A 25471-nucleotide genomic window follows, 5' to 3' on the forward strand; every position below is an offset into this window, starting at 1 on the left:
TACGCCACAGTTCGTGCTTCCTCCAGGGCAGGTGCAGCAGCTCCGCTCAGGCCTCCAGAGCCCAGGGAAGTGGGAGGAGACAGGAAGGATCCCATCCAGGCTCATGACCTTGACTTTCTCTAGGTTTGTGGGATACCCAGGCAACTACCACACCTTGTTTGGAGTCCGCAACGAGGAGGTGAGTGTGCCGGAGGCCCAGGGCTGGTGGATGAGCTGTGCGCTTCCTCTCGCTTCCATTCGAGCTTTGATTTGCAGCAATTCCTCCTGCCACCGGCTACCTCATCGCCCAGCCAGGGCCAGCTGTGCATTTGACCACTCAGGGCTCCCAGGCTCTCTTCACCACTTATTCTGACCCCCAATATGCCCCATTCAAAACCACACCCAAAACACTCCAGGCCAGGCACAGTGGCTCACGCCTGTCATCTCAGTACTTAGGGAGGCAGAGGGAGGAGGGTCGCTTGAGCCCAAGAGTACGAGACCAGCTTGGGCAACATAGTGAGTCCTCATCTCCACAAAAGTAAAAACAAGCAAACCAAAAACCCTGCCCCACCCCAGCTGTCCCAGCCCATATTACTCTTTCCCCATTTTAACCCAATTCACACCTGAGACAAGTGTGAGCCATGACGGTGGGCGCAGAGCCTCTGGCACACAGGCCCGCAGAGGCTGGCCTCCTCACAGGCTTGGCGTGCTGCCGCCATGGCTGTCAGGGATCTGCCTGTGGCCAGCTATCCTCTCCCCATCAGCACGGTGGGCTCTGCCTGTGACTGTGTTATCTCTAAGAGTCTTAGTGGCTCCGTACCTCTAAGAGCCAGGTGTGAACCTGGTTTTTTCAGAAAGTAAATGGAAGTTCACCTGGTGGAGGATGAAGCATTGTTGTCATGGGGGTCCCTGCAAAGCAGACCCCAAGACAGAGATTCTGGTGCAAGTAATTGACATGTGCATCACCCCGGAAGTAGTCTCCACCGTGCCACAGCCCCTCCAAGACACTGTAGAGAAGCCCTCAAAACTGTCCCCGACACACAGCCCCTCCTGGGTGAGGGCCAGGCATGTCCCAGCAGCTGGGGTCGCAGGCAGCAGGGTGGGTGCATCTGGAGCCATCCACACAGGTGGCCTCTGAGCTGGGCTGGGACCTAAGTGGACCCCTGCTGAGTGACCCCTGGCCTGAAAGACCTCTTCTTCTGGAAGAGGAGGAGGAGGAGAGAAACTTGGCACGGGGCCTGGGCCATGAGCCAGCCCAACTGCAAAGTGGCTGCCCCCGAAGGGGGGGTCTCCATTTCATGTGAGAGGGGACAGGGAAGGCTGGGGATGGAGTGGGGAGTGTGGCTGCCGGTGCCACAATGGACCAGCCTGAGGGCTCTCAATTGTAAGTGGGAAAAGTTCCCAACTCAAACTGGCTTAAACAAAAAAGGGAGTTTTTGGCTAGGCTTGGTGGCTCTTGCCTGTAATCCCAGCACTTTGGGAGGCCAAGGCAGGTGGATCATGAGGTCAGGAGTTCGAGAATAGCCTGGCCAATATGGTGAAATCCCGTCTCTACTAAAAATACAAAAATTAGCCAGGTGTGATGGCACGCACCTGTAGACCCAGCTGCTCGGGAGGCTGAGGCAGAAGAATCACTTGAACCCGGGAGGCGGAGGTTGCAGGGAGTTTTCTTGGCTCCTGTGCTGAAAATGCTCAGGGCTATGCGGGCTTAGGTATGAATGTTCAGGGTGTTAAAAATGTGGCACTGCTATTCCCAGCGTTGCCTGTGTTCTCAGAAAGATCACCCCCATCTGGAGGGAAGGTGCCCTGCAGTGCAGCCGACACTCTCAGACTTAGCACCCCTTGCGAGGCACGTGTTCCCAGGAACTCCACCTCTCACTGGCTCGAACTGGGTCACCGATTGGTGGGGCCTGCCTCGTGGGTCTGTCCTGAAGCCAGAGGCTACAGTCAGCCCCATGTAACTCCTTGTGGGTCTCCAAAGGAAAACTGGGGTGCCATTAGGTACATATAGCAGTGCCCCCTGCAGCTGTTCCAATGCACAGTCTTCCAGCTGGACCTGGGGGCTCCTGTGAGGTCAGGAGGGGGTGTTACGGTGAGAGCATCTCTGCAACCCTCGAGGTGCCCAAGGCATGTCAGAAGGGAGGTGGGGGCTGGGATGAGGGCCAGCTTTGAGACAAGAAGGGATGGGTGGGCGAGTGGCTGGTCCCCGTCTCCCAGCTAACCTGAGCCCTGCTGCCGTAGTGTGCAGCTGGAGGCTGCCTCATCGAGCTGGCACAGGAGCTCCTGGTCATCATGGTGGGCAAGCAGGTCATCAACAACATGCAGGAGGTCCTCATCCCGTGAGTCCCCCCGCTCCTCCCTGGGTGGCATCCAAGGACCAAGGGACCCCAGAGCACCTGGCAGTAGCAGCCTCCAGCCCAGCCCTAGCTGGGAGAAGAGGTGAAGGGAAGGCACCTTGCCTGGGGAGGGGGATGGGGAGTGTGCCTGGCCGTCTGCCCCGGGCTCTGGGCTGCCTGCCCTGCAGCTGCCCTGTGGCTGGCTGAGGTCTTCTGGGCTATGGTTGTGGAAGACGCTACCCCTGGGACCAGCTTTGGCTGGGGAGGGGATCTGGGCTCCTGGGCCCAAGGCTGGGGTGATGGCTCTGTCCGTTCAGAGATGCTGCGGCTGGGCCAGAGTATTCCTTGGCATCCCCAGCCCCCAACGCAGCACAAGAGGGAGGAGGAAAAGGAGGCCCTAGGCCCCAGGGTTGATCCTCAGACACCCCTGCCAGGGACACCTTGACCACAAGGCTCCCATCTCCCTAGTGCCACCTCTACTGGCAGGCACTGTGGCCCCCATCAAGGCAACTGGGTCCCCCTCCCAAGCCAGAGTCCTTCAAAGAGGCTGCCCAGGGCCTCTCTTCCCGCTCAAGGCCAGACTGACCTGAGCGCCCTCCCAGCGTCCCCTGAACACCTGATCTGCCCCAAGAAGGCAGCTCCCAAATCAGCACTGACTTTTATGGGGCACCACAAATAGCAGTTGGGAGATGGTGGCCATGCCTCTTGGGACTATTGGTGCTGTGAAGCCACAAGACCATAAGGTGCAGGGTGGAGCTCTGTGCCTGGCAGGAGCAGGGCATGGATGAGTGACAGTATGATAAGGCAACATGCACACATGCCCCTGTGTAGGACGAACCCAACACGTGGGCCTCCACATCTGCTTTCCCTGGGGCACAACAGTCGTCCTCGTCCACTCCCTCCCAACCTTGGCAGAGCTCTTGGCACTGCTTTGCAATTCCGGGAGGGGCCCATTACCCCTAAAGCTTTAAGGAACAATGTAGGGGGCTGCTCTCCCACATCTGACCAACAGACACAGACGCTTTCACTGAGTACAATCTGCAAAGGTGTTGGCTCTCACTGTGTCCACCCCTCGGCCCCAGACCCCATCCCTCCCTGCTGCCCTTTAATTGCAAAGTAACAGGCTTGTCCCGGCCACATCTCCCCCAGGACTATAGCAGCCACTGAGACCCACGTTGGATCAAAGGCCATTTTCCTGTATTTCTGTCCCCAGGAAGCTAAAGGGCTGGTGGCAGAAGTTCCGGCTTTGCTCCAAGAAGAGGAAGGCGGGAGCTTCTGCAGGGGCTAGCCAGGGGCCCTGGGAGGCCGACTATGAGCTTGTGCCCTGTGAGGGTCTGTTCGACGAGTACCTGGAGATGGGTAGGAGCCCGTTAGCAGCTGCGGCAGTGGCTGGCGCCGTGGGCAGGGATGGGCAGCCACTCTGCTCAGGGGCCTCCCAGCCTGACATTCCTCTGTCTGCATCTGCCCTGAAATGTGCTGTGGGGGTGGGGTGGGGACAGAGGGTCGGGCCTGTGGAGAATCCAGAAAGGAATTCTTTTACCCTGAGAGTGCCCAGGAGGGTTGGCTGAGGACGGAGGGGCACCGGCACGGGGAGGAGGCCCCCGGGGCTGTTGCAGAGCTCCCCTGGGGTCCCTGGACCTAGAAAGCATGGGCCAGAGCAAGGAAAGAATTAGGAGAGCAGGCCCTGGGGCTCACAGAAGTCCTCCAAGGGTGAAGCCACACTGGGAGGCAGCGGCCTGGAGAGCTGATGTCCCCAGAAATCTCAATGCCCACGCTATTTGCAGACCTACCACTGTCACCTTACCAGGTGGCCAGTGCCAGGGGCTCACTGCCTGCATGGGTGGTGCACTCTGGAGGGTGGGTCTGTATCACCTGTGCTGTCCCTGCAGCGCAGGGTCTGACTCTGAGCTGACAAAAGGGAGAAGGAATCATCAGGCAGTTTTTTTGTTTGTTTTTGTTTTGTTTTTTGAGACGGAGTCTCCTTCTGTCGCCCAGGCTGGAGTGCAGTGACGCCATCTCGGCTCACTCCAACCTCCACCTCCCAGGTTCAAGCAATTCTCCTGCCTCAGCCTCCCGAGTAGCTGGGATTACAGGTGCCCACCACCATGCCCAGCTAATTTTGTATTTTTAGTAGAGACGGAGTTTCACCGTGTTAGCCAGGCTGGGCTCGAACTCCTGACCTCAGGTGATCCACCTGTCTCAGCCTCCCAAAGTGCTGGGGATTACAGGCGTGAGACACTGTGCCTGGCAGGCAGCTGTTAACCTAGCAAGCGGGCATGTGAGCCGGCAGGCCCTGGAGCTCCCCAGCATAGCCGTGGCATCTGTGGAAAGGGCGCAGGCCAGTTCCCAAGGCGAGGAGTGGACGCCCTGACCCTCCTCCACTGAACCCTGGACCCCAATGATCTCACTAGTAATTCTCGGCGAAGACCCAGAAACCCCTTCCAAAGAGCCATCTCCTAACAGCTCCCCTGAGGGGTGAGTGGAGAAGCCGGTTGTAAAATCAGAAGCAGGTTTCTGCCCCCACGCCTGCCCTGAGTTAGTCCCTGAGCTCACCGAGCCGGGGAAGGCCCGTGACCAGCCAGAAACACGGAGCGCAGGGCAGGACAGCCGGCCTGGGGCCGGTCAGGGGAGGTGGCCCTGGCGCTGCGCGGTCCAGGACGAGGGAGACCAGGAGGTGGGGGCGGAATGAGCCGCGATGGGGTGGCGGCACCACGTGGACTGGCCGGTCCTCCGCGGGGGGCGCGTTCCGAGGGCTGAGGGCGGACGGTGGCGGAGCGCCCGGCCGTGACCCCCGCCCCGCAGTGCTGCAGTTCGGCTTCGTCACCATCTTCGTGGCCGCCTGTCCGCTCGCGCCGCTCTTCGCCCTGCTCAACAACTGGGTGGAGATCCGCTTGGACGCGCGCAAGTTCGTCTGCGAGTACCGGCGCCCAGTGGCCGAGCGCGCCCAGGACATCGGCATCTGGTTCCACATCCTGGCGGGCCTCACGCACCTGGCGGTCATCAGCAACGTGAGGCCCGGGCGGGAGCGCGGGGCGGGGGGCAGTGGGGACGCGCAGGGGCGGGGGCAGCGGGGGCGCGCGGGGGCGGGGGCAGCGGGGACGCGCAGGGGCGGGGGCAGCGGGGGCGCGCAGGGGCGGGGGCAGCGGGGGCGCGCAGGGGCGGAGCGGGGGCCGCCCCGCGCTGACCCTTCCGGCGCCCAGGCCTTCCTCCTGGCCTTCTCGTCCGACTTCCTGCCGCGCGCCTACTACCGGTGGACCCGCGCCCACGACCTGCGCGGCTTCCTCAACTTCACGCTGGCGCGCGCCCCGCTCTCGTTCGCCGCCGCGCACAACCGCACGTGCAGGTGAGCCCCGCGTCAGTCGGAGGGGGCCGCGGGCGCACGAGGACGAGGCGGAGCGGGGCTCGGGTGGGGTAGGGGTACGGCGGTGGGGAGCCAGGAGGGGCGGGCGCCGCGGGGCAAGGCCGGGGGAGGGAGGGAGCTGGGGACGCCCTGGGCAGGGGCTGGGGAGAGGTTCCCCGCGGGAAAGGACGGAGCTTTGCGAGGCTGGAGGGCAAATCGTGGATTCTAGGTGAATTGCTAGTTGGTCATAGAACCTGCAAAGTAGGTAGGATGTGCTTCACCCGCATTTGTGGAGACTTCCTTTGTGATCTGGTTACAATGAAGTTTTGCATGTGTTTCAATAAACTTGAAAAACATCATAGTCCCCTAATTTTGGAGCAAATCTGAACGGTAAAATTACGAAACCATAGGGTTATCAGTGTTTTCGTGTCGGTCTCAGGTTTTGCTTTTGCTCTATGTATTTTGAACTTTTTAGTTGTGTATGAATTCATACTTGTGATCTCTTCATAATGGATACTTACTTTTTCCTTTTATTCTTTATCTTCTTTATTCCTCCTCTCCTGACTTCTGGCGGATGGGTAAAAGTGTTTTTTGTTGTTGTTGTTTTTTATTCTTTTGCTTATTTGGAACCAATGGCATATATTTCTATTATTTTAGGGGTTACTCACACATTCTTTTCTTTTTCTTTTTTCTTTTTTTTTAGAGACTGGGTCTTGCTCTGTATCCCATTCTGGAATGCAGTGCCACAATTATAGCTCACTGCACCCTAGAATTCCTGGGCTCAAGCAATCCTCCCACCTCAGCTTCCTGAGAAGCCAGAACTGCAGGCGTGTGCCACCAGGCCTGGCTTTTTTTTTTTTTTTTTTTCTTTAAAGAGATGAGGTCTTGCTATGTTATGTTACTCAGGCTAGTCTCAAACTCCTGGCCTCAAGCAATGCCCTGGCCCCCCAAAGCACTGGGATTACAGGCACAAGCCACCACACCCGGCTAGCACACATTCTTAACTATATATTATCCTAACAAAGCCTGAATGAACTCAGTTTTGTTTCCTCTCTCTGTGTATGACTAGGATCTTCACATGCCTTACCACCTAGTGAGCACCAGTCTCTCCATCTTATTATTGTTACATGGAGTTTTAGTTTTATTGTTAAAAACACACATGAAAAAACATTTCAGTCATCTGTTCATCAAATTTGTGTATTTTGTTAACTTCGGTGGTTACAGTAATTTCTTATGTATTGCCTTCTCTGAGTTTTTTTTTCTTGCTGAAGTATATCCTTTAGTAATTCTTTCAGTAAAGGTGTGTGGTTAGTGGGGTCTTCATATGCAAAAATGCATACACATATGTATGCATAGAGATATGTATCACGCATATATATGATAATATCTCCATGCATTTTTGTCCTTCAGATAGCGGGTATAAAAGTGTAGGTTATTTTCTCAGTAGACTCAGTTCTTTGGAAATACTATTCTTTTGTGACTTGGCTTTTCTGATTGGAAGCATTCATAGCATTTAAGAATTTTTCTGGCTGGGCACAGTACCTCATGTTTATAATCCTAGCACTTTGGGAGTCCTAGGAAGATGGATCACTTGAGGCCAGGAGTTCGAGATCAGCCTGGCAAACATGGTGAAACCCCGTCTCTACTAAAAATACACACACACACATACACACACACACACACACAAACTATCTGGGTGTGGTAGCACATGCCTACAATCCCACCTACTTGGGAGGCTGACTCACAAGAATTGCTTGAACCTGGGAGGCAGAGGTTGCAGTGAGCTGTGATTGTGTCACTGCACTCCAGCGTGGGCAACAGAGTGAGACTCTGTCTCAGAAAAAAAGTTTTCTGTAATCCCAGTACTTTAGGAGGCTGAGTTGGGAGGGCTGCTTGAGCTCAGGAGTTTGAGACCAGCCTGAGCAACATGGTGAGACCTCAGTTTAAACAATTAGCTGGGCCTGGAGGCATGCACCGGTACTCCCAGATCCCACCAGGCTGAGGTGGGAGGATGGCTTGAGCCCGGGAGGTCAGGGCTGCAGTGAGCTGTGACCATCCCAGTGCACTCCAGCTTGGGTAACAGAGACAGTCTCTTAAAACATTTTTTTGGCCTGGCACGGTGGCTCACGCCTGTAATTCCAGCACTTTGGGAGGCCGAGGCAGGTGGATCATTTGAGGTCAGGAGTTCGAGACCAGCCTGACCAACATGGTGAAACTCCGTCCCTGTTAAAAATACAAAAAAAGGCTGCGCACGGTGGCTCATGCCTATAATCCCAGCACTTTGGGAGGCCAAGACAATCCTGGTTAACACAGTGAAACCCCATTTCTACTAAAAATACAAAAATTAGCCGGGCGTGGTGACGGGCACCTGTAGTCCCAGCTACTCAGGAGGCTGAGGCGGGAGAATGCCATGAACCCAGAAGGCGGAGCTTTCAGTCAGCCGAGATTGTGCCACTGCACTCAAGCCTGGGCGACAGAGCAAGACTCCGTCTCAGAAAAACAAGAACAACAACAAACAAAACCTGGGTGTGGTGGTTCACACCTGTAATCTCAGCTGCTCTGGAGGCTGGGGCAGGAGGATCATTTCAACTCAGGAGGCAGAGCTTGCAGTGAGCCAAGATGGTGCCACTGCACTCCAGCCTGGGTGACAGAATGAGACTGTCTCAGGAAAAAAAAAAGAAAGAAAAAAAAAAAAAGCACTACCTTTACAGATGCCTGCTGGTGAAACAAATCAAAGAAAATGATTATTTTATTTATTTATTTTATTTTATTATTATTTTTTTGAGACAGAGTCTTGCTCTGTTGCCCAGGCTGCAGTGCAATGGCGTGATCTTGGCTCACTGCATGCAACCTCTGCCTCCTAGGTTCAAGCGATTCTCCTGCCTTGGCCTCCCGAGTAGCTGGGATTACAGGTGCCCACCACCACGCCCGGCTAATTTTTGTATATTTAGTAGAGATGAGGTTTCACCATGTGGGCAAAGCTGGTCTTGAACTCCTGACCTCAAGTGATCCGCCTGCCTCGGCCTCCCAAAGTGCTGGGATTACAGGCCTGAGCCACCTTTTGCGCCTGTCCTATTTTCTTTTTTCTTTGAGACGGAGTCTTGCTCTGTCACCCAGGCTGGAGTACAGTGGCATGAATGGGCTCACTGCAACCTCCGCCTCCTGGGTTCAAGTGGTTCTTGTGCATCAACCTCCCAAGTAGCTGGGATTACAGGCATGCGCTACCACACCCAGATAATTTTTTTTTTTTTTCTGTATTTTTAGTAGAGACGAAGGTTTCACCATGTTGGCCAGGCTGGTCTCGAACTCCGAACCTCAGGTGATCTGCCCACCTTGGCCTCCCAAAGTGTTGAGCCACTGCACTTGGCCTAGGGAAGGGATTATTTCTTTTTTTTCTTTTGAGATGGAGTTTCCCTCTTGTCGCCCAGGCTGGAGTGCAGTGGCATGATCTTGGCTCACTGTAACCTCCACCTCCCAGGTTCAAGTGATTCTCCTGCCTCAGCCTCCCGAGTAGCTGGGATTACAGGTGCCTGCCAGCATGCCCAGCTACTCTTTTGTATTTTTAGTAGAGACGGAGGTTTCACCATGTTGGCCAGGCTAGTTTTGAACTCCTGACCTCAAGTGATCCACCTGCCTCAGCCTTCTAAAGCACTGGGATGGCCGGGCACGGGGGCTCATGCTTGTATTCCCAGCACTGTGGGAGGCCGAGGCCAGTGGATCACAAAGTCAGAAGATTGAGACCATCCTGGCTAACACGATGAAACCCCGTCTTGACTAAAAATACAAAAAATTAGCTAGGCATTGTGGCACGGGCCTGTAGTCCCAGCTACTCAGGAGGCTGAGGCAGGAGAATCACTTGAACCCAGGAGGCGGAGGTTGCAGTGAGCCAAGATCACGCCACTGCACTCCAGCCTGGGCAACAGAGCGAGACTCCGTCTCATAAATAAATAAATAAATAAATAAATAAATAAATAAATGTGCTGGGATCACAGGCGTGAGCCACCGCGCCCGGCTGAAAGAGTTATGTCTTTGTGTAGTTCTGGAAACGTCTCCATCTTATTCCTTCCAGCAGTGCTTTTCTGCTTGTCCATTGTCGTCTGGAACTCCCACTGGGCTGTGACCTGCTTCCCCCCAAGTGTTCTCTCTGTGTTGCCTGCAGGGTGGTCTCATCGTCACTGTCTCCCAGTCCCCATTCTCTCTTCTGCTGTGTCTGGCCACTTAAAAGTTTATTCCATTCATTTGAGGGATTTTTTTCCCAATGGCTCTATTTTTAACTTGCAATATTTGGTTTGTTTTTTTTTCTTTTCCTACAAAGTTGACTCTGGTAATAGTTTTCATGGAGTGCAACATGTAACTTTATATTAGAAAATGGAATGTCCCATCTTTACCATGTGACAGAGACACAGGAAGATGTCAAAGTCTGAAATAGCAAGTGAAGCTGAATGTAGCTTATGATAGGGAGGGAGGGCTCTGCTGGGCAGTCTCTGAGCAGGTGAACTGCTGATCTCGCAGAGGTCAGCTATCGGCATATTGTCACCGTGTAAGTAGACTGATGTCATCCGTAGAAGCACAGACGTACTGGACTGTCACATCTACTAGAAAATAAAGCATTTGCCCCCTGGGGGGTGGGGAGGGTCCAGTTTAGCCCAATGGGGGACAACCCAGCACATCCACCTTTGGAACCCACCAGTTAAAGGTATTGTCAGAGTATCCTGTTTGGGAAGAATTCCCACTTCAGGCACCCTCGATGCAGAGCCAGGCCAGGAACATGGGATCAGAGAGCGAAACAGTGGAAAAAGGGGAGATGGGTTAATTCCAGAGGCGCCTGCCCAGCCAACACTCAGCTCTGGTTCCATGCACTGAGTCCTGTGTCTGCTGCAGGTATCGGGCTTTCCGGGATGACGATGGACATTATTCCCAGACCTACTGGAATCTTCTTGCCATCCGCCTGGCCTTCGTCATTGTGTTTGAGGTAGCTGAGGCACCTGCTGGTTCTCCCATCCATGGCATGACGCCCCGACCCTGTGCTTTGCCTACTTCGAGCACGTGGTGAGGGGTGGGTGCCATCGCTTCCTGCTGTGTCATCTTGGTCAAATCAGAGCTCTTCTCTGCTCCTGCGTTTTCCCTGCCTGGCCTCATCCCTGGGCTCCAGGGCCACGAATGCTGGGGTGGCCTCTGCCCCTTCTGGGGTTTCTTTTCCTGCCCCGCTGCTTTCCGGCTCCACCCACAGCTGGGAGCAGGTGCCGGAGCCCCGGCCTGCCTGGCCCTGTGAAGGCCACTCTGGGCGTTTGGGTGGGGGTGAGTGCCTTCCTCTGCTCCCAGCATGTGGTTTTCTCCGTCGGCCGGCTCCTGGACCTCCTGGTGCCTGACATCCCAGAGTCTGTGGAGATCAAAGTGAAGCGGGAGTACTACCTGGCTAAGCAGGCACTGGCCGAGAATGAGGTGAACTGCACAGCCCAGTCTCGGCCCTCCCCCCAGCCCTCTTCCTATCCTTGTCAGTGGCTGCTGTACTTTTGGACACTTGAGTCACATCCCTCTTCCTCTTGCTGCCCTTTTTGGGGGACAGGCTCTTTTTGGAACGAACGGAGCAAAGGATGAGCAGCCCCAGGGCTCAGAGGCAAGTCTGGGAGCAGCCAGGCCCCTGCCCCGTGCACTCCCTGAGATCACAGGGCCCTTCCCAGCCGCCCACTGTGCCTCGTGGCCATGGCCTGCTCCTGGCCCTAATTTGACTTGTCCCTGCCCCCAACCCTCTCCCCAGCTCAGCTCCCACTGGACACCCTTCAGGGTTCCCAAGGCCAGCCACCTGCAGCAGTGACGCCTGGAAGGACATCTGGTGGTCCTTAGGGGAGTGGCCCTGCTGTGGCCCTGCTGAGCCCTGTGAGCAGTGTCCTTTTCCTCTTCCCTCAGGCAATGGCTTTGTGAACCGCTGGCTGCTGTTGTGCCTCATCTCTGGGCACATTGCCTGCTTCCCCCCAGCGCCGGCTTCTCTCCTTAGAGCGCCTGTCACTCCATTCCCGGCAGGGAGGGACCGTCAGCTCACAAGGCCCTCTGTTTCCTGCTCCCAGACATAAGCCCACGGGGCCCCTGCACCCAAGGGACCCTGTCCCTCGGTGGCGTCCCCAGGTCCCTGGACACGACAGTTCTCATCAGGCAGGTGGGCTTTGTGGTCCTCGGTGCCCTTGGCCGCATCACCCTCTCCTCTTACACCTGGTGACCTTCGAATGTTGCAGAGCGCAGGGCCGTTCTCCCTCGTGTCCTCTGGACCCACCCGCCTCTTCCTGCCGTGTCCACGCAGGGACATCACCCACATGCCCCAGCTCTCAGGCCCTGCAGCTCTGTGTCCCAGGCCACAGCAAAGGTCTGTTCAACCCCTCCCTCCATCCCCAGTTATCTGGGTCCTCTGGATTCTTCTGTTTCTTGAATCAGGCTCTGCTTTCCCCCTAGCCACTGTAGGCAGCCTCTGACAGTGTCTCTTTAATTGCATTCTGCAGCAATTACATATGTCCTCTTGACCCTTGCCTGACTTCCCTCCCTCTCCCAGCTCCTGGTCCCTGGCCCAGGGCCCCCTCTTGCTGTTTTTACCTCTGTTCCTCGGGGCCTAGTACACAGCAAGCACCCAAATGGGGGAGGTTTTGGGATGAGAGGAGGAAACGCGTATACCTATAACATCTGGTGGCTCTTCCCCCAGAAGTTTGTGTTTATACATAATTGTTTTCCACTCTGGATCGTCATGTGACGTGCAGTTTTGCCCTGTGCCGAGGAGCCACGTGAACCTTCCCCTGACTGTTGCTACCGCGCAACATTCCCAGTGTAGCCGTCCACTTGCTAAGAAATGGATCTGTGCTCATCGGTATTGATTTCCTTGGAGTTCTACAAGTGGAACTTAAGTGTCAAAATGAATATGTGGTTTTTGGCTGAGCGTCGTGGCTCAGCACTTTGGGAGGCTGAGGCGGGAGGATTACAAGGCCAGGAGTTCGGGACTAGCCTGTCCAACATGGTGAAACCCTGTCTTGACTAAAAATACAAAAATTATTCTGGGTGTGGTGGCGGGCATCTGCAATCCCAGCTACTTGGGAGGCTGAGGCAGGAGAATCGTTTGAACCCGGGAGGCGGAGGTTGTAGCGAGCTGAGATCACGCCACTGCACTACAGCCTGGGCGACAGAGCGAGACTCCGTCTCGGGAACACACACACAGAAAAAGAACATGTGGTTTTAATGTGCTTTGATGAGTACTGCCAAACTTACTCCACAGAAAAGGCCTCTTTCTGAACATCCTCGCCTGCGTTCTATTTAACCCACCGTGATGCCTGGCCTGAGGGCAGCATGCTTGCTTGTAGCATTTCTTTAGGATTTGCCACTTGCCTCTTAGGAGCACTGTGCTCTGCCTCGATGGAAGGGCTCTTCCGGCAGGGATGAGGGCTCACAGGGTCCTGGGGCTGGACACCACCGGCCAGAGCATGGCGGACAGCACACACAGCCTGGGGCGGGGACCTCGGAAACTTTACACAGAGGGGAGCTCAGCCATTCCACTGTGCTTCGCTCAGCAGTGTGCTTATTACAAAGCCACGTGTACTTCCTTCCAGTGGGTTGCTTTTTATTGTTGCCGTCGGAAACTCCAAAGTTTTAAGGTGAATTTATTGAAACGTAAGAAAATGCTCAGGTCATACAGGCTTCCAGGTAACAAACTGTTGTAACCAGCATGTGGGTAAAAGGCAAGTTCCACATCACCCGATGCCCACGTGCGCCCTACCCTGTGACCCTCTCCCATCCAGGGCCCCGATGCCCACGTGCGCCCTACCCTGTGACCCTCTCCCATCCAGGGCCCCGATGCCCACGTGCGCCCTACCCTGTGACCCTCTCCCATCCAGGGCCCCGATGCCCACGTGCGCCCTACCCTGTGACCCTCTCCCATCCAGGGCCCCGATGCCCACGTGCGCCCTACCCTGTGACCCTCTCCCATCCAGGGCCCCGATGCCCCCCCCCCCCCCCCATGCCCACGTGCGCCCTACCCTGTGACCCTCTCCCATCCAGGGCCCCGATGCCCACGTGCGCCCTACCCTGTGACCCTCTCCCATCCAGGGCCCCGATGCCCACATGCGCCCTACCCTGTGATCCTCTCCCATCCAGGGCCCCAATGCCCACGTGCGCCCTACCCTGTGACCCCCTCCCATCCAGAGTAGCCACCACCTCGGCCACCAGGCAGGGATGGAACTGGGGACTTTGTGTTTGGCATCTGCCGCGAGACACCGCACGAGCTCCATCTGTGCCGAGCATCCATCTCAGCCCCTCCTTGGGCTGCTGGGCTGCTTCATGTGTGGCTTGGGGTCATTTTGCAGCTGTGTGCTTTGCTGTGGGTGGCATATTTAGGGCCCAACAGAACTGCTGGGTCAGGGGTAAAATGTTCGGCTTTTTTTATTTTGAGATGGAGTCTCGCTCTGTCGCCCAGGCTGGAGTGCAGTGGTGCGATCTCGGCTCATTGCAAGCTCCGTCTCCCGGGTTCACGCCATTCTCCTGCCCCAACCTCCTGAGTAGCTGGGACTACAGGCACATGCCACCACGCCTGGATAAATTTTTGTATTTTTAGCAGAGATGGGGTTTCATCGTGTTAGCCAGGATAGTCTCGATCTCCTGACCTCGTGATCCGCCTGCCTCGGCCTCCCAAAGTGCTGGGGATTACAGGCGTGAGCCACCGCACCCGGCCAACATGTTTGGCTTTAAGAGGAACTGCCACACCCGTCTTCCCAGGTGGGAACCAGCCCAGTCAGCAGCAGGGACACTAATTCCCTCTCGACTCTTCCCGGTATGGCCTGCCACTCAGGTGACTGGGGTGGCTCCTTCCACTCAACGCCCCCTCCCCCCTCCTCCTCCAGCCGAGGCCTCCGTCCGCACCCCCCACCAACTCAGTTCGTCATAACTCACGAGCTGGGTCCAGGGTGCCAGGAATGCCACTGACACTGGCAGAGTCCGAAAAGGGAGTGGCAGGTGCTGCTCCACCAGGACAGCTGTGCACCCTCAACGAGGAGGGCTGCAGGGCAGCTGCTGACTGGCTGGCGGCCAGAGGACAGGGACAGGCAGCCACCCTCTTACCATGACCACACCTGGGTCTCCCTTAATGTGGCTCTCGAGGGGCTGTTGAACACAGTGTTGAGAACTGCTGAGAAAATCACGCCAAAGATGAACTACCCACGGATGCCAGTCACCACTCCACGGTGACAAGAAAGAGAACACTCAGGCGGCAGCGTGACAAAATGAGTCCCAGCATGCTACATCTGGTTTCGGGTTTTATTTTAGAATTTATAAAATTCCAGTGTCATCCATATTCATGAGCCTTTACACACGTTTGCATATAATCTCCAAATTCCAAAGTTAAGGCCAAGGGATGGATTGTAGCAATGGAAACAGATGATATGGAAGACATCCAACAAGGAGGAAAAGCACACACACGCCTCACCCCTGCCCGGGGCTCTCCTGACAGCACAGAGGCTTCAGGGAGACAGGCCTGGGGACAGTCATTTCATCGCCCTTACAACAACCACCCAAAGGAAAAAGAGCGCGCGCACTGAAAACAGTTTAGGAAAGGGCTTGCGTCTAAGACATCAAGCAACATACAGAGATGTGCAAAATTTGGTGAGAATTAAAATTTACCTTTGGGAGAGGGTAGGGACAGGATGTTTTAGGACACTGTAGAAAAGACAGGAGGAACCTGCTGGGATGGAGACTGGGGGGAGCTGGAAGCAAGCAGCCAACATGGCAGAGTTCCGGAACTCATGCAGATGGGGAAGAAGTGACCATCCTTCCCCGCTGGCCTCTCCCGTGGAGGTGGAGGAGACAGATCCCGGGAAAGGCAGGAAAAGGGCCTTGCTTTCTTTCCCAGTTTCCTAAGCCGTGGTCACCCTAGCCTGTGAAGCCGGAGGATAGATTCCTTCCGATCCCAATTTACCATTCCTGTAAACAGGCCCATTCAGGGCTGCCTGAGCAAATGGGGACTTGTCAAGGCAGCTGCAGCTAGACTTGGGCTAAGCCGTTCTGGGTCTACTCAGGAATTGCAGAGTCTGAAGATGACCAAGCTTGAGTTATTCAACTGACAGTGAGGTGTCAAGGCGGAAGCGACTGTCCCCAGAGAAGGGCTGTGAGATGGATGGGCGTTAGTCAGCTTTTCCGTAACTCAAGTACCTGGGACAGGACAACTTGCTAGCAGCTCAGTCACCTCTGTGGGGGACAGAGATAAGGATGGGAAGACCAGAAAACCAGAGACTAGGGCCCTGTCCTCAGCCCTCACAGCACGACACAGATGCCTCCCTCGGAGAGCAGGGGCTCTCGGCATCCAGTGGTGTGGTCTGCATTCTGCTCTAGCTTGTGCTCCAGGCCCCATGCCATCGTCTCTCGGCCCTGGACCGTGAAAACTGCCAGTCACCCGGGACCTGCTCCTAGGGGCTGGCCTGCACATCTGTATGCCTGTGGGCGGGGTGGGAGTGCCCACTCCGGATGGGCCTGCTGGCCACTGACCCACCTGTGCTGAGGGAGAGCGCCAGCCTCTAGCTTTGGTACACGGCGCCCACCCCCAGCTCCACGGGAAACCCATAACCACCAGAAATGTCTCAATCAAGAGACGAGTGTGTGGGGTGGTACTAATTGCACAGACCACTCCATGCCGGCTGAGGTAGAAAGAAGGCAACTGAACACACAGCCTCTAGGGCAGGGGCAGGGAGGGGCTGCAGGTGCTGTGAAGAGAAGCCCAGCTGTCATCTAAGGCAAACTGCCCCCACTGAGGACAAGCATAAGGCCCTACCTCCCCCATCCTGTGTGCATCTCAATCACAGCAGACACTGACGGCCACAGGGCACCCAGATGGTGCCTACCACCTTGCCTCCAGGCTCCACTCACCAGACCTCAGGCTGAGCACCCTTGGTGCTTTCAGACCCCACGGCAGGTAAAATCAGAACTGTCTGAGAACCCGTCACCCTCTGCCTCTCAGGTCACCCCCCAGCTCCAGGAACCTGCCTCCTGCTGTCCAGAGCCAGGTCTTCCTTGCACCCCTGACACCTGTGCTGAGGCGCTTTGGCAGCTGGAGGAGGCTGACTGCACTCCACAAACAGGACGGTCTGGACCACGGGAAACTGGCAGTAGGGAGGTGGGAAAGGAAGAGGGCAAACGTTTGGCTTTTATAAAGTCAAGGACGTTTATTTCCTGAGGCCATGACACAGGAAGTCGAATCCTAGCCACAGCTGCGGAGCTCTCGTGATGAAGGTCAGAGTGCTGACATGCCGGGTGGACCAGGAGCTGGAGTCTGTTATCTTAGCACGAATGCTCATGACCTTGGTTTAGTGTTAAACAGTGGAGCAGGTCCTGAGCAGGCACGGCCAGGCCTGGAGGAGCGGCCGCACACACAGCCAGGTGCCAGGCTCCCTGTGAGACCTCGGGAAGGGGGAAGAGCGTCAACAATTTACGGAGGGTCCAGCCGCTGGGTCAGATTGAGACAAACCATTGTGTGGTTGGGTTCGGGTCAGCAGGCTGGAGAGGTTTCTGCTTTTTGATCATTATCGTTTGGGGCCCCAAGGGAGGGTCTTGGGAGCCACCTGAGCCCCAAAGCTGGGAAATTCCTCAGAGCTGCTCATGTCAGGAGCCTGTGCAGAGAGAGGACACAGCTTCAGGAGGGGTTGCTCCCCAACTCGCAAGCAGCTTCCAACGCAGCTGCCACCCTCGGGACACCAAGCCCGCCTGCCCGCCCACCCTCCCTGGGACCCAGGAGGGCAGAAGCCCACATCTGACCTTCTCACTGCTGCTGGCGGTCCAGGGTGCGTCCCGCACCACAAAGCCTCTGGAAGGTGCTTTGGCCTCTTCGTGTGCTGGGGGTTTCATGTATACCTGCAGCGCCTCACTGTCCACCACGTCAGCCAGCTGCAGGCAGAGGACAGGAAGACAGGGTCAGTCTGCCCAGCACCCCCAGCATCCTGCTCGCCTGCTCACCCCTGCACCTCGCCTGCCTCTGGAAACACAAGTGCCACCTTGTCCCCTGAAGCTCCTGGCTGGGGCTCCAAGGCCCACCCAGACTCACGTATTCCTCCTCCAGGTTGAGGATGTGGTCGATGGCTTCCTCCACGTTCTCGGGGAGCCCCGTCACAGTGACGCAGTTGGGGTCTGGGGCTCCGCTCTGTGGGAAGCGAATGTCCACCTGGAAGGGGTGTGCAACGTCAGATGAGGGGACTCCAAGTGAGGAAAGGGTTGAAACTATGTGTCTATTTCTAGTGAAGCATTTTCTGAGTTAGCAAACATTTTAAAATCTGGTTTCAGAGTTGTTCTGAAGTCAGCCTCACCACCACATCAAGTTAGGTTATCTCGGGAGCACCTTGTTTGCAGCAGACAGAGGGCCAGAGCACGTACCCGTGCGCTCCTGCATGAAATTCCCACCCACAGAGGAGGAGCTCGCCAGGCAACTGTCAAGGAGATGCCCTCCTAATGCGCCACCGTGACAGTGCAGCCTCACACAGGCCATCGTCTGCACTGACCCATGGTGTCCATGAGGACAGTTCCACTGCCAGCCCTGGGGTTGTGGCCTCATCATGAGGGGAAGGCCATGCCCTCCCCTTTCTTCTGGCCAGCCAGGTGCCCCTGGTGAGAGAGGACGCTCACCCACTGCTTCCAGCCTGCTCACCTTGAATTCGTCCATGATTTTGCGAATGGCTTTGCCGCGGGCACCGATGATGCGGGCGTGAACGCGGTGGTCCAGTGGGACATCCTCAGAAACCATCTGCTCAAGTTCACCCACAATTCTCAATATAGCGTCCCTGGCAGCTTCTGTGTTCTTTTCGTACCCTGTGATGGTAATTTGGTCCTGGGGCTGAAAAAGGAGAATGTAGTCAGGGGATGCCTTACTGGGATTCCCGGCGGGGGCAAGAGCCGGCCCCCACTGCTGAGGAAAACAGCTCAGGAGAGAGAAGATGGAAAGCAGCATAACGGCTGATTTAAAACAAGAGGTTAACAATGCTCACTCAGGGCCGGGCGTGGTGGCTCACGCCTGTAATCCCAGCACTTTAGGAGGCCGAGGCGGGCGGATCACCTGAGGTCCGGAGTTCGTGACCAGCCTGACCAACATGGAGAAACCCCGCCTCTACTAAAAATACAATATTAGCTGGGCATGGTGGTGCACGCCTGTAATCCCAGCTACTCCGGGGGCTGAGGCAGGAGAATCGCTTGAACCCGGGAGGCGGAGGTTGCTGTGAGCCGAGATCGCGCCACTGCACTCCAAACTCCGTCTCAAAACAAACAAACAAACAACACAAAAAACCAATGTCCACTCAGCTTCCATCTCTTCCCAAACTCCACCCGAAAGACAGTGAATTACACAACAAAAAAGGACATTTGTCCTCAAACACAAAGGAGACACTGACGGGCAAGAACCCTGGACTCAAGGACAGCAGGGCAAAGACAAAGCCCCAAGCCCCTCAGCTTCCTGCTGCTTTGCCCACGTGGGCCACAGTCTGGAGGCATCTTTGTGCTGGAGGCTGGCTGGCTGGCATTCCTCAGCGAGCCCCTCCCTCACGCAGAGTTCCACCTTCTCAGGCCTTCCTTGGGCCATACAAATGGACAGGAGACACCATGCCAGACTCGGGATAGCAGGCAAGCAGACCAGGCGGACAGTTGAGGGCACAGAGAAGGAAACGTGGTCACAAAACACCTGTAGCCCACAATCGGCGAAAACAACACGTCCACAACACAAAAACCATCACACAACAGGACTAGAAGACGGGGACACATCACAACACGAGAAGCACCATCACTCAACAGGACTACAGGACAGGGACAAATGCCTGGAAAGGAAACGAGCAGAAAGACTTAACCTACAGACAACAGAGCAGCAGCCCAAGAAGCTTCTGTCCAGACTGAAGCAAAATGCCAGAGCGGGAGGCAGCAGCCCCACCCACCGTGGCCCAGCAGAGCTGACAGCCTCAGGCACCACCCGCGTGCCGCCAGGTATAGAAGCTCACGATCCGAAGCACAGCTCACAGGAAAAAGCTGCCTGTGAAGAAATGACTGCTCCACCCCACTTGGCTCATGGTGTATTAGATGGAATAGTCTAATTGCTAAATGACTTTTTTTTTTTTTTTTTAGATGGAGTCTCGCTCTGTTGCCCAGGCTGGAGCGCAATGGCATGATCTCAGCTCACTGCAACCTCTGCCTCCTGGGTTCAAGCTATTCTCATGTCAGCCTCCCAAGTAGCTGGGATTACAGGTGCACGCAACCATGCCTGGCTAATTTTTGTATTTTTAGTAGAGACAGGCTTTTGCCATGTTGGTCAGGTTGGCCTTGAACTCCTGACCTCAGGTGATCCACCTACCTCGGCCTCCAAAAGTGTTGGGATTACAGGCGTGAGCCACTGTGCCTCACCTATAATGACTTTTAAGGTTGATAATTATATAGAATAGTGGAGGGCAGTAAAAGGCAATAAGGGTGGAGGGGCTTAAAAGAGCTAAACTCTTGGGCTGGGAGTGGTGGCTCACAGCTGTAGCCCCAGCTATTTGGGAGGTTGAGGCAGGAGAATCACTTCAACCCGGGAGGCAGAGGTTACAGTGAGCCAAGATCGCGCCACTGCACTCCAGCTGGGGCGACAGAACAAGACTCTCTCTCAAAAACAAGAACTCTCAAGATCAAGACTAAAAATTTAAAAATGTACGTGGGGAGGGAAGAGGATGTGGGAGCCGGAGGAGGCAGGGTGCAGGAGGGCCCTCCTGGCCTGGCTGGTGTGTGTGTGACTCAAAAATCCAAAAGGAAACAAGAAGCTGGGGAGGAAGAAGGGGAAGGTGAAGCAGCGGAAAACCCTGGGCGGCACGTCCACAGTGGGAGTGAGAGGCACGGAGGGGCTTTGCTGCGAGAGGCAGTGGGAGCGAGAGGTGTGGAGGGGCTCTGCTGCCAGAGGGTCTGCTGACTGTTTCTGGAAGCCAGCACAACCGTGGCCACCAAGGCTTGCTGGTCTCCCACTGTGGGCAAAGCTGTGCCGGACACGCCTAGGAAGCAGACACCCCAGCAGAATGCCAGAGCCAGGAAAGACCAAGCCTGGGAAGTGTGTGCAAGAGGGAGCCAGACAGACATGGGGCTGTTGGGCGAGGCTGCCCTGCATGCCAGGTGGTAGGGCCCAGAGAGGGGACGGGGCTGCCTTTCATTTTGTTCTGAGTGAAGCAGGAGGCCATGAGAGCCAGTGGCAGGGGGGTGGCGCTGCAATTTGGAGGAAGTAACAACAACAGTTTACTAAGGACCACCCGGCAAGCACAATGGTGTTTGCAGCTGGGGCTGCAGAGAAACGTCCACCTGATCCCCAGAGCCCTTGGGAGCCCCAGAGAGGCCCGGGTGACAGGTGAATGAGCTATACCTGGAGGCGCCACTGATCAAGGACCCAGCTGGAGCGAAGGAGACACAGGAGAAAATGCCCCAGGCCCCAGATGGTACATAGTGCCAGAGACCTCACCCATCTGGCAAGTGCCCAGACACAGCCCAACCTCAGGCCAGAATCAGGTCCTCAGAGACTTGCCACTCTCAACTTGGCCCTCGAACCCCCATCTAGGCACATCTGGTTACTGCTCCCAAGTCACGGCAAAGGTCAACAAGCGCCTCTGCCCCCGACACACTCCAACCGAGGCTCTCACCTGGTTCCCATCGTCCTTATCAGGAAACTGGATGTTCACGTCATGCTCCAACCGGATTTGGGTAATTACTGCCCCCTTTCTCCCAATAATCTTGGGATGGTATTTGGGGTCTACAGTGACATTCAGCTTAAAACTCCTTAAAGCCTACAAATGAAAGGAGCAAGAATGAGGCAAAGATTGAGCTGACCCACCCTGTGACCCCATTCCCCTTCCGCCCTGGTCATAGGACACGGGAGATGCTGCAGTGTTCTGTAACCCGTGGTCTGTAATGGTCTGCCATCTCTCTGGTCTGACCTCTGCCACCTTCCATCATCTGCTAATAATGAGAACCAGGGAACTTGGCTGCTCCACAAGGAGGTCTATAAATCCTTCAAAAGAGGGCTTGGGGCCACTTGCGAGGATCGTGCTCAGGAACTGACAGAGCTGGGCAGTGAGTCACGAGCTTGGGGCCCTCCTCTCCTCATTTGTCAAAACAGGGATCTGATGGATATGCACAGAAATGCTCTGGATCTTTTTAGGACTGGGGCAGATGCAGACCAAGAACAGCGGGCGGCCACAGCCCCTGAACACCTATGGCCAAAGGCTACAGGTATGACCTGGCTGCAGGAGACAACCCAGAGTCCACGCAGGGGTACACCGAGGACGTGTGAGTTTCACGAGCTCCACCCCATTCACCAGACTCGACGTGCTGACGGGAGGAGTGGAAAGCCAACCCCCTCAGCAAACCACCACCCCAGCACAGTCTGCTCCAAGTTCCAGAACCCCCGCTCCTGTCTGCAGCACTCTGCTCACACAATCCTCCAAACGTCAGCCCTGCCAGAGGTTGGGGGGGGTTTCATCCCTGCTTAGCAGGAAGTCCCTGCCCTTTGACCACCCTGTGCTAGAGGTAGTTGGGGGGTCCCCTGATGCTCGTCCTCACTGCATGGCACATGCTTGGGGGCCTCTCGCAACCTTGACCTTTCCTGTGGGTCTGAGGTATCACTCTGATTTGGTTTTGAGAGAAACTGCAAATTTACACAGAAGTCCAACTTTGTCACTTTTTTGTGAAAAAGAGAAAGGTGCCATGTTCTTGGCTAGTTCCACAGCAAGACCTCTGGATGCTGACTGCATCCTGGCACTGCCTGCATCTCACCTCCAGCCACCCAGATGTAACTGGGATGCTGGGATCTTGAAGAACTTCCCTAGATTCTGACATGTGCCCAAAGCTGAGTACCATGGCTCCGGGCTGCACCCTGGCCACCTCCTGCTCACCCGGTCCTCCTGCTCGGCCTGTAGCTCCTTCACACGCTCCAGCAGTCCAGCCTTGGCCCGGTCCAAATTTGCAGCGAGGCCCGTGATGGCGATGATGTCAGACTGCAGCTCAGGTGCCGGGACATGTATGTTCACCTGCGTGAAGAGGGGGCTGACTTGATGTTCAGGACCTCAGAGAACAGGAGAGAGTCCACTGGCCCTGGGACCCAGAAGAAGCGAGAGGGAAGCCCACCCGCCGTGAAGGGAAGTCAGCGCCCAATCCGAGCAGGAGGAGGCAAGGTCAACAAGAAGTTGAGAAAGGGCACTGGCACTCAGGAGGGGTGCGACAGGCCACTCCTGTGATGTGGCCTCCCGGGAAAGGGGTCTACCTCAAACTCATCCATCATCTTGCGGATCCCACTTCCTTTCTGTCCAATAACGTAACGGTGAAGGTCAAAGGGCACCTCTACTTCAATGGTGACAGGAACCAATGCCTGCAGGGAGGATGGTCATGGTTAGGCCGTGGGAGCTGAGAGCAGAGTGACCTTGTAAGCTCAGCAGTGGGGCTCCACGAAACACAAGGCAAACAGCCCTATGACAGCAGCAATGTGCCCCACCTGACAATGCCACCAGGACCTTTAATTCAATAGAAAAGAATGGGAAAAGATTTGCATTAGGTTAATGCTGGCAGACAGAAATTCCAGACCCTTCATCCCAAGCCTACCCTCCTGAATTACAGCAGCCCCTTCAGGCCCACGTAGGAGGAGAGACCGACTCCTGGTACATCCTTGGGGTCACGGCGGCTTTGACCGACGCCCATGAGGTGTCACAAGGGACTCTCGGACCACTACTCACCTTCCCTGCCCTGGCTCCCCCACCGCCCCTCACCTCCAGAACCTGCCCTTTCTTGCCACAGCATTTATATCTGTGTTGACTGCTTGTCTCTCCACTGCAACGTGAGAACTATCTGTGTGCTGTGGCACCGCAGCACTGAGAGCAGCATCCCACATGCAGGTGGCACTCAACACTGATCGCACACAAGGTGAGCCAGGCCTGAGGACCCCACTCACGAGGAGGGAGACGCTGCAACTGGAGGTCACATTCGTCCCCCTGCAGCTGAGACCCTTCCACAGCCCCCATCCCCACCGTGGGCCTGAGAGGCCGGATCCCATGCAGCTGTCCCAGAAAGGGGCTACAGAACCCGGAGCCTTGGTGAAGGGAGGTGGCCTCCCCAAACTCTTGTGTCCAGCCAAGGAGCACAGCCAGACAGCCTGTGCGCACACGGCAGGAGCAAGAGGGCTAGCTCCACTGCCACTGCCACTTGGGCAACTATCCATCCCGTCCAGGCCATGTGTCTCCCCCAGGGGCCTGCTGACTGGGCCTTGGCGGGGTGGAGGGGGCACATGGACACATACCTCCAGGGCTTCCTTGGCAGCTTCACACTTTTCTTTCCGGCCAGAGATGATGATGATGTCACACCTCCTTGGAGAGCCGGGGTCAGAATCTTTAGCCTCTCTCCCCTCCCCAGCTTCGTCCCCATTCTCCTGGACAACTGGCTCTGTACTGTGAACTAGAGAGAAAGGGGCAAAGGGACAGCTGACAGCTGCTGGAAGAGACCCCACACCTTGTTCAGAATGCATACGTCTGTGAGGCACCTGCTGGGTGCTGGGTGGTAAAAGCAGGGGAAAACCAATCCTGTCCTTCAGGAGGTCTCGGTCTGTGCAGGGAGAGCAGATAGGACGTCCCCACAGCAGCCTCAAAGAGGGCTCCCAGACCTTGGGGGAGGGCACTGAAGGCTTTGCAGGGAGGCTGTGAGCTCTGTGTCTCCCTTCTTCACCTTGAAAATGAAGCTAACAGCAACTACAGCGGAGGCTTCAGTGAGATCAGATGAGTTAGTTCATGGGAGGAACACAGGGCAGGCCCACTGCACATGTGGGGCTTGACTGTGAGGGAGGGCTCATCAGGGAAGGCGGCTGGCACGCAGCCCCACCCGGGAGAGGCAGTGGGAAGGGGGGTGAGAGGTCTAGGGGAGACAGAAAGGGCGAGGCCAAGGTAAACCTGTGCCAGCTCCTTCTGCCAGAAAGCGAAAGCCCCAGGAGTGAAGGGGCGTGTGAACAGGACACAGAAGACAGCTGGAGGGGCTCCTACAGGCCACACTGGGACACCACGTGTGTACCAAAATAGACACCACAACAATAAGTATCACTAAGACAGAACCCAGGCGGTGTGTGATGTAAATAAATGAGCAGGAGACCAGACAGACGCCTGCCTAAAATCAAGGGTGATCCTAGGGTGGGGAAGTAGGTGTTTCTGAAGGAGAGAAACTGGCAAATTTGAATACTGACAACATATTAGATACTACTGTTATATAATGTTAGATCTGATTCCGATAAATGTGCTAGAATTACGTAAGAGAATGTCCTTGTTCTAAGAAAATACCCACCATGAACAAAGGGACATGTCTAAAAATTACATTCAGAAAAAAAAATGTGTGTAAAAGGGGAGAAGCTGAGAAAAGAAACTGGTGCCACAGGATGTGTCTTTATACTATTCTGTGAAATTCTATCAAAATCAAAGTTTTAACCACTGAAATGTAAAACATAGACGGAGTGCAGTATGAGTTTATTAGTTTCCTACTCAAAACAGCCTGTACTCTCAGGAAACAAAGGGGCTTGAATGGCTGTGTGTGACATGCTTCCTGGATGCCCAGAGAGATGACCCTATGTGAACTCAGCAGGCTGCAGGGCCACCTGCCACCCAAACAGCTCAACCAAGACTGATACACAGAGTGGAGAGCATACCTTTTGTTTCACAAATGCAGAGCAAGAGAGGGAGATGCAACCGACCGGCATCCCACAGGTCGCCTCCCCACCGCCAGGTACATGAGCAGAGCTGGGGCAAGCATGGTACGGGGAGCTGAATGCCCTCCTAGAAGCACTGCCGGCCAC

At 55.7% G+C, this 25471-nt stretch overlaps 2 protein-coding genes across 4 annotated transcripts in view; one reads left to right on the forward strand and one right to left on the reverse strand.

Moving 5' to 3' along the window:
* ANO7 (anoctamin 7) overlaps window positions 1-12551 on the forward strand; it is a 35490-nt gene extending 22939 nt beyond the window's left edge. The window contains exons 16-23 of the mRNA XM_030803353.1: window positions 124-178; window positions 2221-2318; window positions 3529-3674; window positions 5118-5323; window positions 5516-5658; window positions 10537-10627; window positions 10978-11097; window positions 11222-12551. Coding sequence (XP_030659213.1) covers window positions 124-178; window positions 2221-2318; window positions 3529-3674; window positions 5118-5323; window positions 5516-5658; window positions 10537-10627; window positions 10978-11097; window positions 11222-11470 — 1108 coding nt within the window. The 3' untranslated portion in view covers window positions 11471-12551. The remainder of the gene's footprint in view (window positions 1-123; window positions 179-2220; window positions 2319-3528; window positions 3675-5117; window positions 5324-5515; window positions 5659-10536; window positions 10628-10977; window positions 11098-11221) is intronic.
* A 2372-nt stretch (window positions 12552-14923) lies between these two features.
* Window positions 14924-25471, reverse strand: part of HDLBP (high density lipoprotein binding protein) — an 89722-nt gene continuing 79174 nt past the window's right edge. For 2 of the 3 annotated variants that reach the window (XM_030803352.1, XM_003278897.4), the window contains exons 21-28: window positions 23939-24093; window positions 22913-23017; window positions 22545-22679; window positions 21294-21437; window positions 18308-18493; window positions 17711-17827; window positions 17425-17553; window positions 16816-17279 (exon numbers count right to left, since the gene is read on the reverse strand). In XM_030803352.1, the coding sequence (XP_030659212.1) occupies window positions 17193-17279; window positions 17425-17553; window positions 17711-17827; window positions 18308-18493; window positions 21294-21437; window positions 22545-22679; window positions 22913-23017; window positions 23939-24093 (1058 nt within the window). In that variant the 3' untranslated portion in view covers window positions 16816-17192. Of the gene's footprint in view, window positions 17280-17424; window positions 17554-17710; window positions 17828-18307; window positions 18494-21293; window positions 21438-22544; window positions 22680-22912; window positions 23018-23938; window positions 24094-25471 lie in introns of all 3 variants that reach the window. The other variant, XM_030803351.1, reaches the window with a different exon arrangement.

Source organism: Nomascus leucogenys, chromosome 22a, assembly GCF_006542625.1.
Source record: "Nomascus leucogenys isolate Asia chromosome 22a, Asia_NLE_v1, whole genome shotgun sequence".
NCBI lineage: Eukaryota > Metazoa > Chordata > Mammalia > Primates > Hylobatidae > Nomascus > Nomascus leucogenys.